This window comes from Rhamphochromis sp. 'chilingali' (assembly GCF_963969265.1).
Source record: "Rhamphochromis sp. 'chilingali' genome assembly, chromosome: 4".
NCBI classification, from domain to species: domain Eukaryota; kingdom Metazoa; phylum Chordata; class Actinopteri; order Cichliformes; family Cichlidae; genus Rhamphochromis; species Rhamphochromis sp. 'chilingali'.
Window position 1 is genome coordinate 7,696,983 of NC_137948.1, and position 12,041 is coordinate 7,709,023.

At 39.0% G+C, this 12,041-nt stretch overlaps 1 protein-coding gene across 2 annotated transcripts; it reads left to right on the plus strand.

Moving 5' to 3' along the window:
- The first annotated feature begins 945 nt into the window (after positions 1 to 945).
- On the plus strand, positions 946 to 10,262 carry htra3a (HtrA serine peptidase 3a). 2 transcript variants are annotated; one of them, XM_080880750.1, is made up of 10 exons: positions 946 to 1,538; positions 5,368 to 5,473; positions 5,889 to 6,111; positions 6,520 to 6,717; positions 6,856 to 6,888; positions 8,463 to 8,580; positions 8,703 to 8,750; positions 9,024 to 9,081; positions 9,507 to 9,602; positions 9,867 to 10,262. In XM_080880750.1, the coding sequence occupies exons 1-10, from the start codon at positions 1,112 to 1,114 to the stop codon at positions 10,033 to 10,035; spliced, it is 1,476 nt and encodes a 491-aa protein (XP_080736876.1). In that variant the 5' UTR covers positions 946 to 1,111; the 3' UTR covers positions 10,036 to 10,262. The 2 variants fall into 2 exon arrangements, with proteins under 2 accessions (XP_080736876.1, XP_080736877.1); XM_080880751.1 differs by having other exon boundaries at positions 6,523 to 6,717.
- Positions 10,263 to 12,041: the final 1,779 nt, after the last annotated feature.

A 12,041-nucleotide genomic window follows, 5' to 3' on the forward strand; every position in this document is an offset into this window, starting at 1 on the left:
GCTCATGCCTGTGGTGGGAAAGTGAAAATATCAGTGATGACGTGTCGATTTTGAAGCAGGGGCTTTTTTTTCTGGGTTGGCAGTCTCTCGTTCCATGGGGATGTAAAACTTGCTTTACTGTGGACAGTGATGTTGGAGTTTCAACAGTTTCCAGTTCACGCTTTAACCCTGACGCTTCCTGGGCTGTTCCAGAACATCCTAACCAGTTTATTCTCATCCCAGGATGACAGTTTGGATCTTCTTCCAGATCCTGGCAATGCGGTGACACGTCTCACTAACTCATACATAGATACAGTAACTTGAGCTAATGGTTTTGTAATCTGCAGTTTTTTCGTAATGGCCCTGAAAGACCTTCCTAAGTTGTGTAAATCTACAATTCCGCTTCTTAAATTGTCACTGAATTTCTTGGGCTTTCCTGTTGTTCGAAGTATTGCTCAATCCAGTGAGTACTGGCAAAGGAAAAACAACCAAGTAATCAATCATGAACACTAATGAAAATTTAACAGGACTTTCATTTGTCAAGTAAAAGTATAATGTAGAACCTTCAGCACTGCTTATTAAAATATTTAAATAAATGTACGTCTATATCTGAGCCTGTATCTACACTTTGTGACTTTGCAAGAACTGGAGAAAATGCAAAATTAAAAAAAATAAAGTGCACCCAGTTCTTGGTTTTTTGAAGATAAAGACCGTTTCAAAGGAATCAGAAGCCCAAACTACCAGGACATTCATGCCCATGATGAGTGTATGTAAATTTCTGACGTGTACAAGCTTCCCTGCAGTTATGTCTGTTATGAGCTTTTGTTTCCACTAGATGGCGCGCAGTATCTGTTTTATTTTAGTTGCCTGCCGTCGGAAGTGCACTTCAAGGCGATGAGTTTACACCACTTTTGAGAACGACTAAAGTCACAAGGCTGTAAAAATATGCAGACATAGACGGCTTGGCTTGTAGTCCTTTTTAGCCAGAAGAGCCACGGGAGATTGTACTTAGATTACTTTTTAGTTCTTAAAGAAGCAACCCCAATGTTTTCAATGTAGTAATTTAATATGATTTTGTGAGGGCATATATATATCTATATCATATTTATTTAAGCTTTCTGGCACTATTGACATGATGCAGCTCTTTATATTTGTGGCTGCGTTTTTCTTTGCGCACGAAATCACCGAAGCCGTTCGCTCTGACAAGTGCACCTCCCGGTGCGATGTGAGCTCGTGCCCGAGCCCCAGCTGTCCCGGTGGCTACGTTCCGGACAGATGTAACTGCTGCCTGGTGTGTTCCCCGCGTGAAGGAGACCCCTGCGGCCGCAAAGACGACCTGCCCTGCGGGGATGGATTGGAGTGCAAGTTATTCGCTGCGGGGAAGCGGCGAGGCTCCAAAGGGGTCTGTCGGTGTAAGATGGACCATGAAGTGTGTGGGAGCGACGGGAAAACGTATGGAAATGTGTGTAAGATGAGAGCAGCCAGTCGGAAAACTCTACTCAAGGGGAGACCCGCGGTCAGCCAAGCGCACAAAGGACCCTGTTCGCCTTTAGGAGCAGGTAGGGTTGCTTTAAGGTCGCCACAAACCTAGAATGTACAGGGTAGAATAGTTTTTTTCCCCGGATTTGGTATATATGTGTATATGTATGTAGGGGAGACCGGGGATAGTTGTAACGTGGGTCAGTTGTAACACTTCCAATTTCTCCAATCAGGGCTAAGTTTCAAATGATGTGACTCATCCTGTGCATGCCCAATTCAGTTCTGCTATCACATGTGAAAAATCAGCACATTTTGTCAAACACAGACAATTTAACATGAAAAAAAGTAATTTGTATACCAAAAAGTAAGTTTTTCTACTTTATTTCAATGTTTAATAGCATTATCTGCTTTGCAGTTAAACTCATCAAATTTAAATTATGTTATTTGTATGTCTATGGGGATATATTCTGTGTAAGTCTTTAGTGCTAGTGTTTTAGCCGTTGGCTGTAATGTTAGCTAGTTCATGGCTATAGGAGTCTGGGTCAGTTGTAACAGCAACAGTCTGGGTTAGTTGTAACAATAATGCAGATGTTACAACTTACCGCACTATTACTTTAACTTATATTAAACAAGTTGGGGCAACGACATCAGCAGAGAGAGGTTCACTGGTCGCTTTTGTATATGCGGTTAATGCCATTGGCAACACAATTCTTCCACTGTTTGTGTTCCCACACATACATTATGCAGACCACTGTGTCAGAGATGGACCAGTAGGAAGTACTGGTAGTGGAAATAAGTCAGGATGGGTGCAAGAAACAGATTTCCTCATCTTTCTGAAGCACTTTGCAAACCACACTTGGTGTGGTTTGCAAAGCCATGGTAAGCCATGGTAAAAAGTAATGGAATTGCGATGCTGGTGAACAACTACATTTTTTCAGCTTCGTTGTTATGTTCAAAATTGGTGCAAGAGCTGTAGTTTATAATGCCCACTGTGCCAATGAGGCCAAACTCAAGGAAGACCAACCAAAATTAATGAAATATTCAGTTGCAGAAAATTCCATAATTTGTCTTTTTTGGGGGGTTGGAATATGTTCAAAAGCTAGATTTCTGCATTCTGTCACACACACACACACAGCTATATAAATGGCTCTAAGTGCATTCATGTGTTGAATAAACAAAGATTACATGTTAATATTTTGTCAGTACCCTTATTTCATTGTGTTACATTTTACCCCAGGATATGTTACAACTAGATTAGATTAGATTAGATTAGATTAGATTAGATAGAACTTTATTAATCCCTCGGGTGGGTTCCTCTGGGAAATTCGATTTCCAAAAAAAGCACAGCACCGACAGAAGTTACAGAGTTACAGAATATTATATATATATATATATATATATATATATATATATATATATATATATATATATACACACACACACACACACACACACACATATATATAAATACAGAGACAATATAAATAAAATATACGAAGGGGATAAATAGAATAAATAGGAATAAAAAATAAAAATACAAGTGAATTGCACATTTCAAGTATTGAGGTCTATTGCACTGTTGACTATTTACAAAAGGTATTGCACAGTGAGGTGAAGAGGCACTACAGCTTAGTTGTTCCCCCCTCCTTTGTCCTCCTGTTTCCCCTCCCTCTCCCCTCCAGAGAGGAGTTAAACAGTCTGATGGCGTGTGGGACAAAGGAGTTTTTAAGTCTGTTAGTTCTTGTCTTTGGGAGAAGCAACCTGTCACTGAACAGACTCTTCTGGTTGTTAATGGCCGTGTGCAGAGGATGCCCAGCATTGTCCATAATGTCCATCAGTTTCTTTAATGTCCTTTTCTCTGCCACTGTCACCAGAGTGTCCAGCTTCATGCCGACCACAGAGCTAGCCCTCCTGATCAGTTTCTCCAGCCTGGATGAGTCCTTCTTTGCTGTGCTGCTCCCCCAGCACACCACAGCATAGAAAAGTACTCCAGCAACCACTGACTGGTAAAACATCCTCAGGAGCTTCCTGCAGATGTTAAAAGACCTCAGCCTCCTGAGGAAGTACAGTCGGCTTTGGGCTTTTTTATACAGGTGCTCTGTGTTGCTAACTAACCCAGACTATGGGGTTAACTGTAACATTTCACTCTTTGTGTTTGAGACCATACCATGCAATGGGTAATTGTGCTGCAGAGAAAATAGCTGCACTATTTAATAGCAGAGACATGTAAATACTTTGCATTACATTTTGAATCCACTACCTTAAAAGAGCTTCAATTTACAGACAGAAATGTCAAAAATGTTACAACTATCCCCGGTCTCCCCTATATATGGGTATATATACACATATATGTGTATATGTGTATATTTGTGTACACATATTTGTGTACTCATATTTGTGTACGCATATTTGTGTACGCATATTTGTGTGCGCATTTGTGTGCGCATACGTGTGTATAAAATATCTAGATTAGGGGCACTGAGGCAAGGTTGGTTTTTTATTTTTTGTTTACTGAAACATATTCCAATTATAGTTATATAATGGACATAATGTGTAGGCTCTCAGCTTTCGTTTGAGGATATCACATTCAGGTTGGATGAGGGTTTTAGGAGTTTCGGCTCCTTAACATATGCCACCCTCTTTTTAACGGGACCAAAAGTAATTGGAAAATTGATTCAAAGGAAGGTGTGGGCAATTCCTTCATTATGTCATTATTAGTTAAGCAGATAAAAGTCCTGGAATTGATTTGAGGTGTGCTGCCTGCATTGGGAAGATTTTTCTTTGAACAGACAACATGCAATCAAAGGAGCGCTCCATGCAGGTGAGACAAGCCATCTGTAAGCTGTGAAAACAGAAAAAAAACATCAGAGAAATTGCTACAATATTAGAAGTGGCAAAACCTACACTGCTGAACTCAGCAATGCAAAAAGACCTGGATGTCCAGAGAAGACAGCAGTGGTGGATGATCGCAGAATCATTTTCATGGTGAAGAGAAACCCCTTCACAACAGCTAGCCGAGTGAGCAAGACTCTCCAGGAGGAAGTTGTAATCATAAACCTCAAGAATAAAAAGGTTGGACAAGCTAAAAAAAAAAAAAAAATTCTAAAAAAGCCAGCAAAGGTCTGGAAGAACAGTCTTTCAACAGATGAAACCAAGATCAACCTCTACCAGAAAGATGGCAAGAAAAAAGTATGGCGAAGCAAACCACATCATCTGTAAAACATGGCGGAGGCAGTGTGATGGCTTGAGCGTGCATGGCTGCCAGTGGCGGACAGGGACACTAATGTTTATTGAAGATGTAGCTGCTCAAATCCAGCTAAACTGAGTCACATTGATTGGCCGGTGTTTCATAATAAAAATAAACAATGAACCAAAACATACAGCCAAAGCAAACCAGGAGTTTATTAAAGCAAAGAAGTGCAATATCCTTGTGTTGCCAAATCAGTCACCTGATCTTAACCCAACTGAGCATGCATTTCACTTGTTCACGATTAAACTGTGGACAGAAAGGTCCACAACAGTAACTGAAAGCTGCTGCAGTGAAGGCCTGGCAGAGCATTAAAAAGGAGGAAACCCAGCATCTGGTGATGTCCATGAGTTCAAGACTTCAGGCTGTCATTGCTAGCAAAGGGTTTTCAACCAAGTATGGGAAATTAACATTTTATTTTCAGTAATTTAATTTGTCCAATTACTTTTGAGTCCCCTGGGATGAAGGGATTGTGTTACAAAAATGCTTTAGTTTCTCACATTTTTATGCATCTTTTTTGTTCAACCCACTAAATTAAAGCTGAAAGTATGAGTTGTTTCAAAAGTTGACTCTGTCCAAATATTTATGGACCTAACTGTAGCTATAGATAGATTGATTGCTGTCTGTATTAATGTTTTGGTGGGGTTTTCTTGTCAGTATAGGTCGTACCCTGATTCGTCTCAGCAGCCCTCGATACAAGTTCAACTTCATTGCTGATGTCGTGGAGAAAATAGCCCCTGCTGTCGTCCACATTGAGCTGTTCTTAAGGTTTGGATTGTGTATGTGTATAAAAATAACAAAAATTGCTTATTTATATTGTTTTATAGCATAATGGCTTGATTTGTCTGCTTTGATCTCAAGTAAGAAAAAACGAGTGCAACCTGTTTCCTCAACAGGCTGTTTTAGGGATATTGGGCTGTTTGCCTGCTATTATAAGTAGCATAAAATTACATTCAAATTTAAGCTTAAAATTAAAATAAAATTCAAATCATGCATAAAATTAAGCATACAATTTAGTCCAAAGCACATCACATTAAGGCATAAAACTCTCCAAGCTGCCAAAATTACTTCTATATAGGGCAACCAGAATGTGAAATATATGCAAGAAAAGCACATTTTAATTATTATTGTTATTATTAATCATGTTCGCTTTAATAATTTTTCATTTACCCTCTGTTTCCAGGCATCCTCTTTTAGGTCGCCACATGCGGCTCTCCAGTGGCTCTGGGTTCATCGTGTCCCACTCAGGTGTGATTGTGACCAACGCTCATGTGGTAACCACAGCTGCCTTGGTGACAGGCAGGCCACAGCTGCGTGTTCAGCTCCACGACGGAGATGCATATGAAGCCGTGGTGAAAGACATAGACAGGAAGGCAGACATTGCTACAATCAAGGTCAATCCACAGGTAAGGGCACAAGCCCTGACATGCTATCATCATAAGCTTCTCTACCCTCTTCTCCTTTTCAAATATAAACACATGAATCTTTAGATTTTTTTACATCCATAAATCTTAAATGAGCCCACATAAACCACACAGCCCACATCCTGACACATTTCTTTGTCAACATCTGACAGTTTTCTGCTAGACATTAATAAGACTTTCATAAACACTAGCTCCGTGAGTCACAGACAGAGCGCTGATGTGTGTAATCTCACACCCCTGTCTGAAATACCTGGAGAGTTTTGTAAGCTTTCAACTATTCCTCTTCCTCTAAATGTCTTTTCTTCTTTTCATCTGTGTTGCTCTGACATACTCGCGTTTTCGCCTGTGTGCTGGTATTTTTTGAGTGGGTTTTTTTTGTGCTTGTTGTAGCAGAAGAAACTTCGCGTGCTGTCTCTGGGCAGTTCGGCTGATCTGAGGCCAGGAGAGTTTGTGGTTGCCATTGGCAGCCCTTTCGCCCTGCAGAACACTGTCACCACCGGCATCGTCAGCACTACACAAAGAGATGGCAAAGAGCTGGGCATAAAGGACTCAGACATGGACTACATCCAAACTGATGCTATTATTAACGTGAAACATTTTTAAATATCTCCATCTATACACATTGATTGCATTATTGAACTACATAATTGTCTTTTAATATTCCCATATGTGTAAGAATTACTGTTGTGCTTGTTTCTATTTTATATCTTCCATACTTGTGTCAAGTACGGCAATTCGGGAGGACCTCTTGTTAACTTGGTAAGTGGTGTTCTCTAAGGTACAGTAGATGATCCATTTGATTTTGGAGTGTTTTCAGTTTGGCCTCAAACAAAGAACGGAGTTTTCACCAACGCAGCATAAACAGTTATGAGTCACCAAATTGTCATATGAGCCTGAATATCACAAACGTATTATTCGCCAAAGCACAGAGGGAGCTTAAGTGTGATATACACTACAGACATTATACCTGATTTTGTTGTATGTATTGCAGCACATTTAAAGAAACTATTAACTGTCACAAATAGCTTTGTAGATGTGTGCATAACAAGGCACAGAATGCAAACAAAATGTGAGCTTTACCAGCTGAACAGTACTCCAAGAAGCACAAAGTTAAGAGTCACGAAAACCCAAAGAATCTAGAAAGAAGAACAAAGAACCAGGTTAATTCCAAAGAAAATAAACTGGACAGCATGAAAGGGAAGTGGAGGAGCACACACAGGAAATTCCAAAGATCAACAGTAAAAAGGGACGACAGGATTATAATTACGGAAAAATTATTATTGATGAAAACAGTAGGGAGAGGAGCACAGGAAGCAAAACTGACGCAAGACACAAAAGAAAGCAAACCTTCAAAGTAAAACACTAACAATTAACAAACGAACACACATGGAAACTCTTGCTAATATCAAAACACAAGATATCATAAAAAAATAAAACTCACGCTCTACGAGAACAAGAAATGAAAACAGGAAATCCAGATGTTCAACAAACACAAAATCAGAATCAAAACACTTTACTAATCCCTAAGAAAATTATGTGGTCACAGTTGCTCCAAAATAACAAAAAGAGTAACTATCTAAACTAGTGAAATAATACAGTGTATTGCAAGGCTGAAAAATATAGCAAACGAGCACTAATAAATAGAAACGGCTCTATTTCATAAATATAATTCAGTATATTACACATATTAAATATATATGGTTGAAAAAAAAATCTAAACTTCAAACATTAGAAAAATAAAACATGACTAAGACTCAAAAATACTAAGAAACCAGAATGCAGAACCAAAGCACAAAAACCTGCGATATGATACAGTCTTTGCTTGTTTTATAAACCCTCTTGTGTCCCATGAACTATGAACTCAAAATGGCTCAAAATTGATTTACAGATTTGTTCAAGCATATTTTCTTGTGGCCAGTGATTAACGGCTATAGCTGTTACTCCAATTCTGGAGTTCTACTAATATTAATTATAAAAAAGCTCAAAGTAGAAACGTGCAGTTTATTTTTATTGACTGCAGTAACACTGGGACACAATCGTGACACATCATGCGTCACATGCTTTAAAGTGTTCTGTGTAATGACACATTTATAACGCCATAAACGAGTGCACGTTTAAAAAGGCACATGCATTGTGTTTTTATCAATATATCATAGCAACTGTAGTTGTGCCACATGCTCGGCTCTACATACCAACTGATGCAGTTTTTTTTTCTGGAAATCTTGACATATTTTTCTCAGTTCTTACTGGCTGATATTTATGTCAGCATCAAGTCCTTTTTGGCAGCCATCATGTTGTGTTTGTCTTTCAACATGTGTTTGTGTTTCCTTCAGGATGGTGAGGTGATTGGAATCAACACTCTTAAAGTGACAGCAGGAATTTCCTTCGCTATACCGGCAGACCGCATCAGCCGCTTTCTCTCAGAGTCACAGATTAAACACAAGAAAGATGGTGACTTTTTTTTGTGAAGTTTATCATCTTATTATCTAAAATATCTTTAAATGACTATTTCCCCCCAGTATATGTCTCTAATTTTCATTACCTACTACTCTGACTGGTTTTTGTTGTGACAGAAAAGAGACAGCAGAAAAGAAAAATGGACAAACCACAGTCTGATGCAGGTGAGAGACAAGACGTTTTTGTGCAAATATTATAACTATTTACATATATGGCAAAACATGCAGTTAAGAGTGTAGACTAAAAGTTAATAGATCTTTAATAACAAATGAAATCCTCAGGATTTGGACTATAATTTTAATGGCTACATTTATATTTTAATATGTGTTTAATAAAATAGTTATTAACTGTCTCCTCAGCTCATCTTTCCCCGTCAGCCCAACTTAGCCTTTGCATGAGGCTGTGTTTAAATTATGGTTATATTGTTGTGCTTTCAGACGCGTCCCTAGTTAAGAGACATTTTTTAGGCATCTGGATGGTCACCATCACCAAAGCGTAAGTTGTTACAAAGTCACACACATATTAGACTGTAAGGAGAAAATAAATTTTGCACTAATGTTCTTTAATACACTTCCTACTACAGATAAAGGTGGCATACCCAAATAATACTAAGAGCAACATTTGTTTTGTGAATAAATCATTTAACAAACAAACCGACAAATTCTGTGTTATTCTATGGGAAACATAAGTTGGCTTCAGGAGCTGGTATTGCTGCTTGTCTACTTTGTCTGTAGCCAAACAACTTTACCTTTGATTTGTCAGCAGGAGCTGTTTCATAGAAAATCAAATGTTTGCATGTCTGAGTATGTCCGAAAAGGGAATTAGTTTTATGTGATGCACTTCCTTTTTTTACATAATTGAAATGATAATGTGTAAAAATGTGTTAATAGCATTAATATTGTGTCCTACGTGTGCCACAGTCTTGTAGAAGAGTTGCGACTTCATAACCCAGACTTCCCCGACATCAGTAGTGGAGTTTTGGTGCGGCAGGTCATACCTAACACTCCAGCAGAAAAGTATGCTCACACACACCTGCAAAAAGTACACACACACACACACACACACACACACACACACACACACACACACACACACACACACACACACACACACACACACACACACACATTTCAAATGATATCACCCTGTTTCATACTTCCAGAAAGTGATTGCAGATTTATGGACAATGATGTCATTATAAGTCTGAATCTTCTTTTTCTCTTTCTGGCACACTTGTAGTAAACGGTTGACTCAAGCTTCTTTTCTTTTCCATGTCTTAGAGGAGGGATTAGGGAAGGTGACGTTATAGTGAAGTTGAATGCAAAGCCAGTCAGGACCACTGAAGACATCCATGAGGTGTTGCAGAGCGACCAGCCACTCCTACTTGAGATTCGCAGAGGGAACGATGACTTACTCTTCAATATCCACCCACAGCTTTTGGTACATTGAAAACTGGGAGAATTGATATCTTTTAGTTGTGAAGAGGCAGGACTCAATATGTCCAGTACTGATTTCTTATTAAAACAAGAGAACGGAAAAGAGCAGTTCCTTTCCCAACTAGCCTGATGATGTATGCTTTGGTAGAGTTTGAAATACTGTAGTTTAACACAGACTTCAAAATACAGCTCAGTAGAATCCATTGCACTGTATATTTAAGGCGCTTTAGAATAAAAGCTTAGAAGAAGGATCTGTGCAGTTGTGTGTTTTTCTGTCTAGTCTGTTCAGCAGCTGCTTTCCAGAAGGCAGCTTCCATTCCTTTGTTTATGTCTTCTCATCCCTCCTCCATCCTCTCTCTTGGAAAGACTTTCTCCTAATTTAAACAAACCTAAGTCAGCACCTCCACATACGGAACACAGGCACTATGAGTAAAATCCTGTTACAGGGAACAGCTGGTTGTATTCTTTCCTGTTTTGGAAATGAAAAATCTTCAGTCATAACATAACCTGAATCTTAAAGTCGCACACCCTGAAGTAGCCTGAAAGTACTTATACAAAAGCCAAATTAAATCAAGATGGCAGAAAAATATCTTTCAGTAGCTTGACATTTTGCACATACTACATATATGCTTATACTTTTGAATAGTGTTGTTTTGGTTTATTTATCATTCTAAAAGCCTTCCTCCATGCTGAAATGACCTCAGAAATGACCTTGTAACCCACTTGAACTCCCTGTAAGTCCACACATCATAAACTGAGCCCAGACAGAAAACCCTTCCTGTTTATTTAAACATAGACTCTGTCTGGTTACTGTTGGCTGGAACAAGCAGAGGCCAAGGAAGCAAAGACAAACTGGAAGAACAAAAAGGAAAGACTGGCTGCTGGGCTCACAAACAGGAAAAACAGGGAGGAAATGTAGCTAATAAGTGACTCCTGCTGTGAACAAATAACTACCATTTCAGCCGGTCCTCGCAGACTGATTTTAATATGGTTCTCTGTGCTGCACTCAGCGTGTGACTTGATGGAGCAGTTGTTGGAGTGTGGGTGGTGTTTTCTAGTCTTGCCAAGACAGATTGTTATAGCTGAGCGCCAGACTACTTCAGTAAGGCAGACAGAGGACACAGCTGTGTCCACACTAAAACAATATATCTAAGCCCACACTAAATATAAACTTTCACTCAACAACAAAGGCCATGTGTTTTTACAGTAAAGCCAGAGTTTTACAGATATCTCTGCATGCATATAAAGCACAACATATACTCTTCTGTACACTGTTTGTACTTTAGATTAGTGCATTCCCTATGCAACCCAGTCAGTGTGTTGCCATCTAGAGGCCAAATATAGTTTAGTTTGAAATAAACACAATTTATGATTCCCAAAGAATCCACTAGATGGCAGGTGGAGAATAAAGAATTTCCTCCCAACGTGGCAATTGCTCAAACGCTCATCTTAAAGGACTGCTGCACTATAGAAGTCTATATATAGCTCTGGTTTCTGATTGCATCCTTTTGCACTTAAAGCAGAAGAGACAGTTAAACATTTCAACAGCATGTAAGACTGTCAGAGAGACAATCGTGCAGGTGGAACTACACAGATGGAACTATTTTATTTATTGATTTTTTTTTATATATATATAAGGTTTTCATAATATACAACCTGGATATCTCTAGGTAGTATGTTACCTCTCGCCCTGTGACACTTTAAGAAAATGGAAGGTGTTGGGATTAAATAATTTACAGTGCCTCAGTAATGCTATGCTTTTTTATTAATAAGTGTTATAAAGTTATATAGTGTAGTATTAAGTGGACACGGCCCTGAAAAATAAAGGCATGAGACCATGTGTCCTTAGGGAGTAGAAAGCTGTAGACTCTCGCTCACGCTTGCTTGGGAAAATGTAGATAAGAGGGGACCATCTCTAGTGGAAAGTTACTGAGACACTGTTGTTTAGACTAGAATGAGCTTCTGTAATAAAACTGTTAGGGCCACACCACCATTTTGAGATCCGCGGCAACGTGTCAT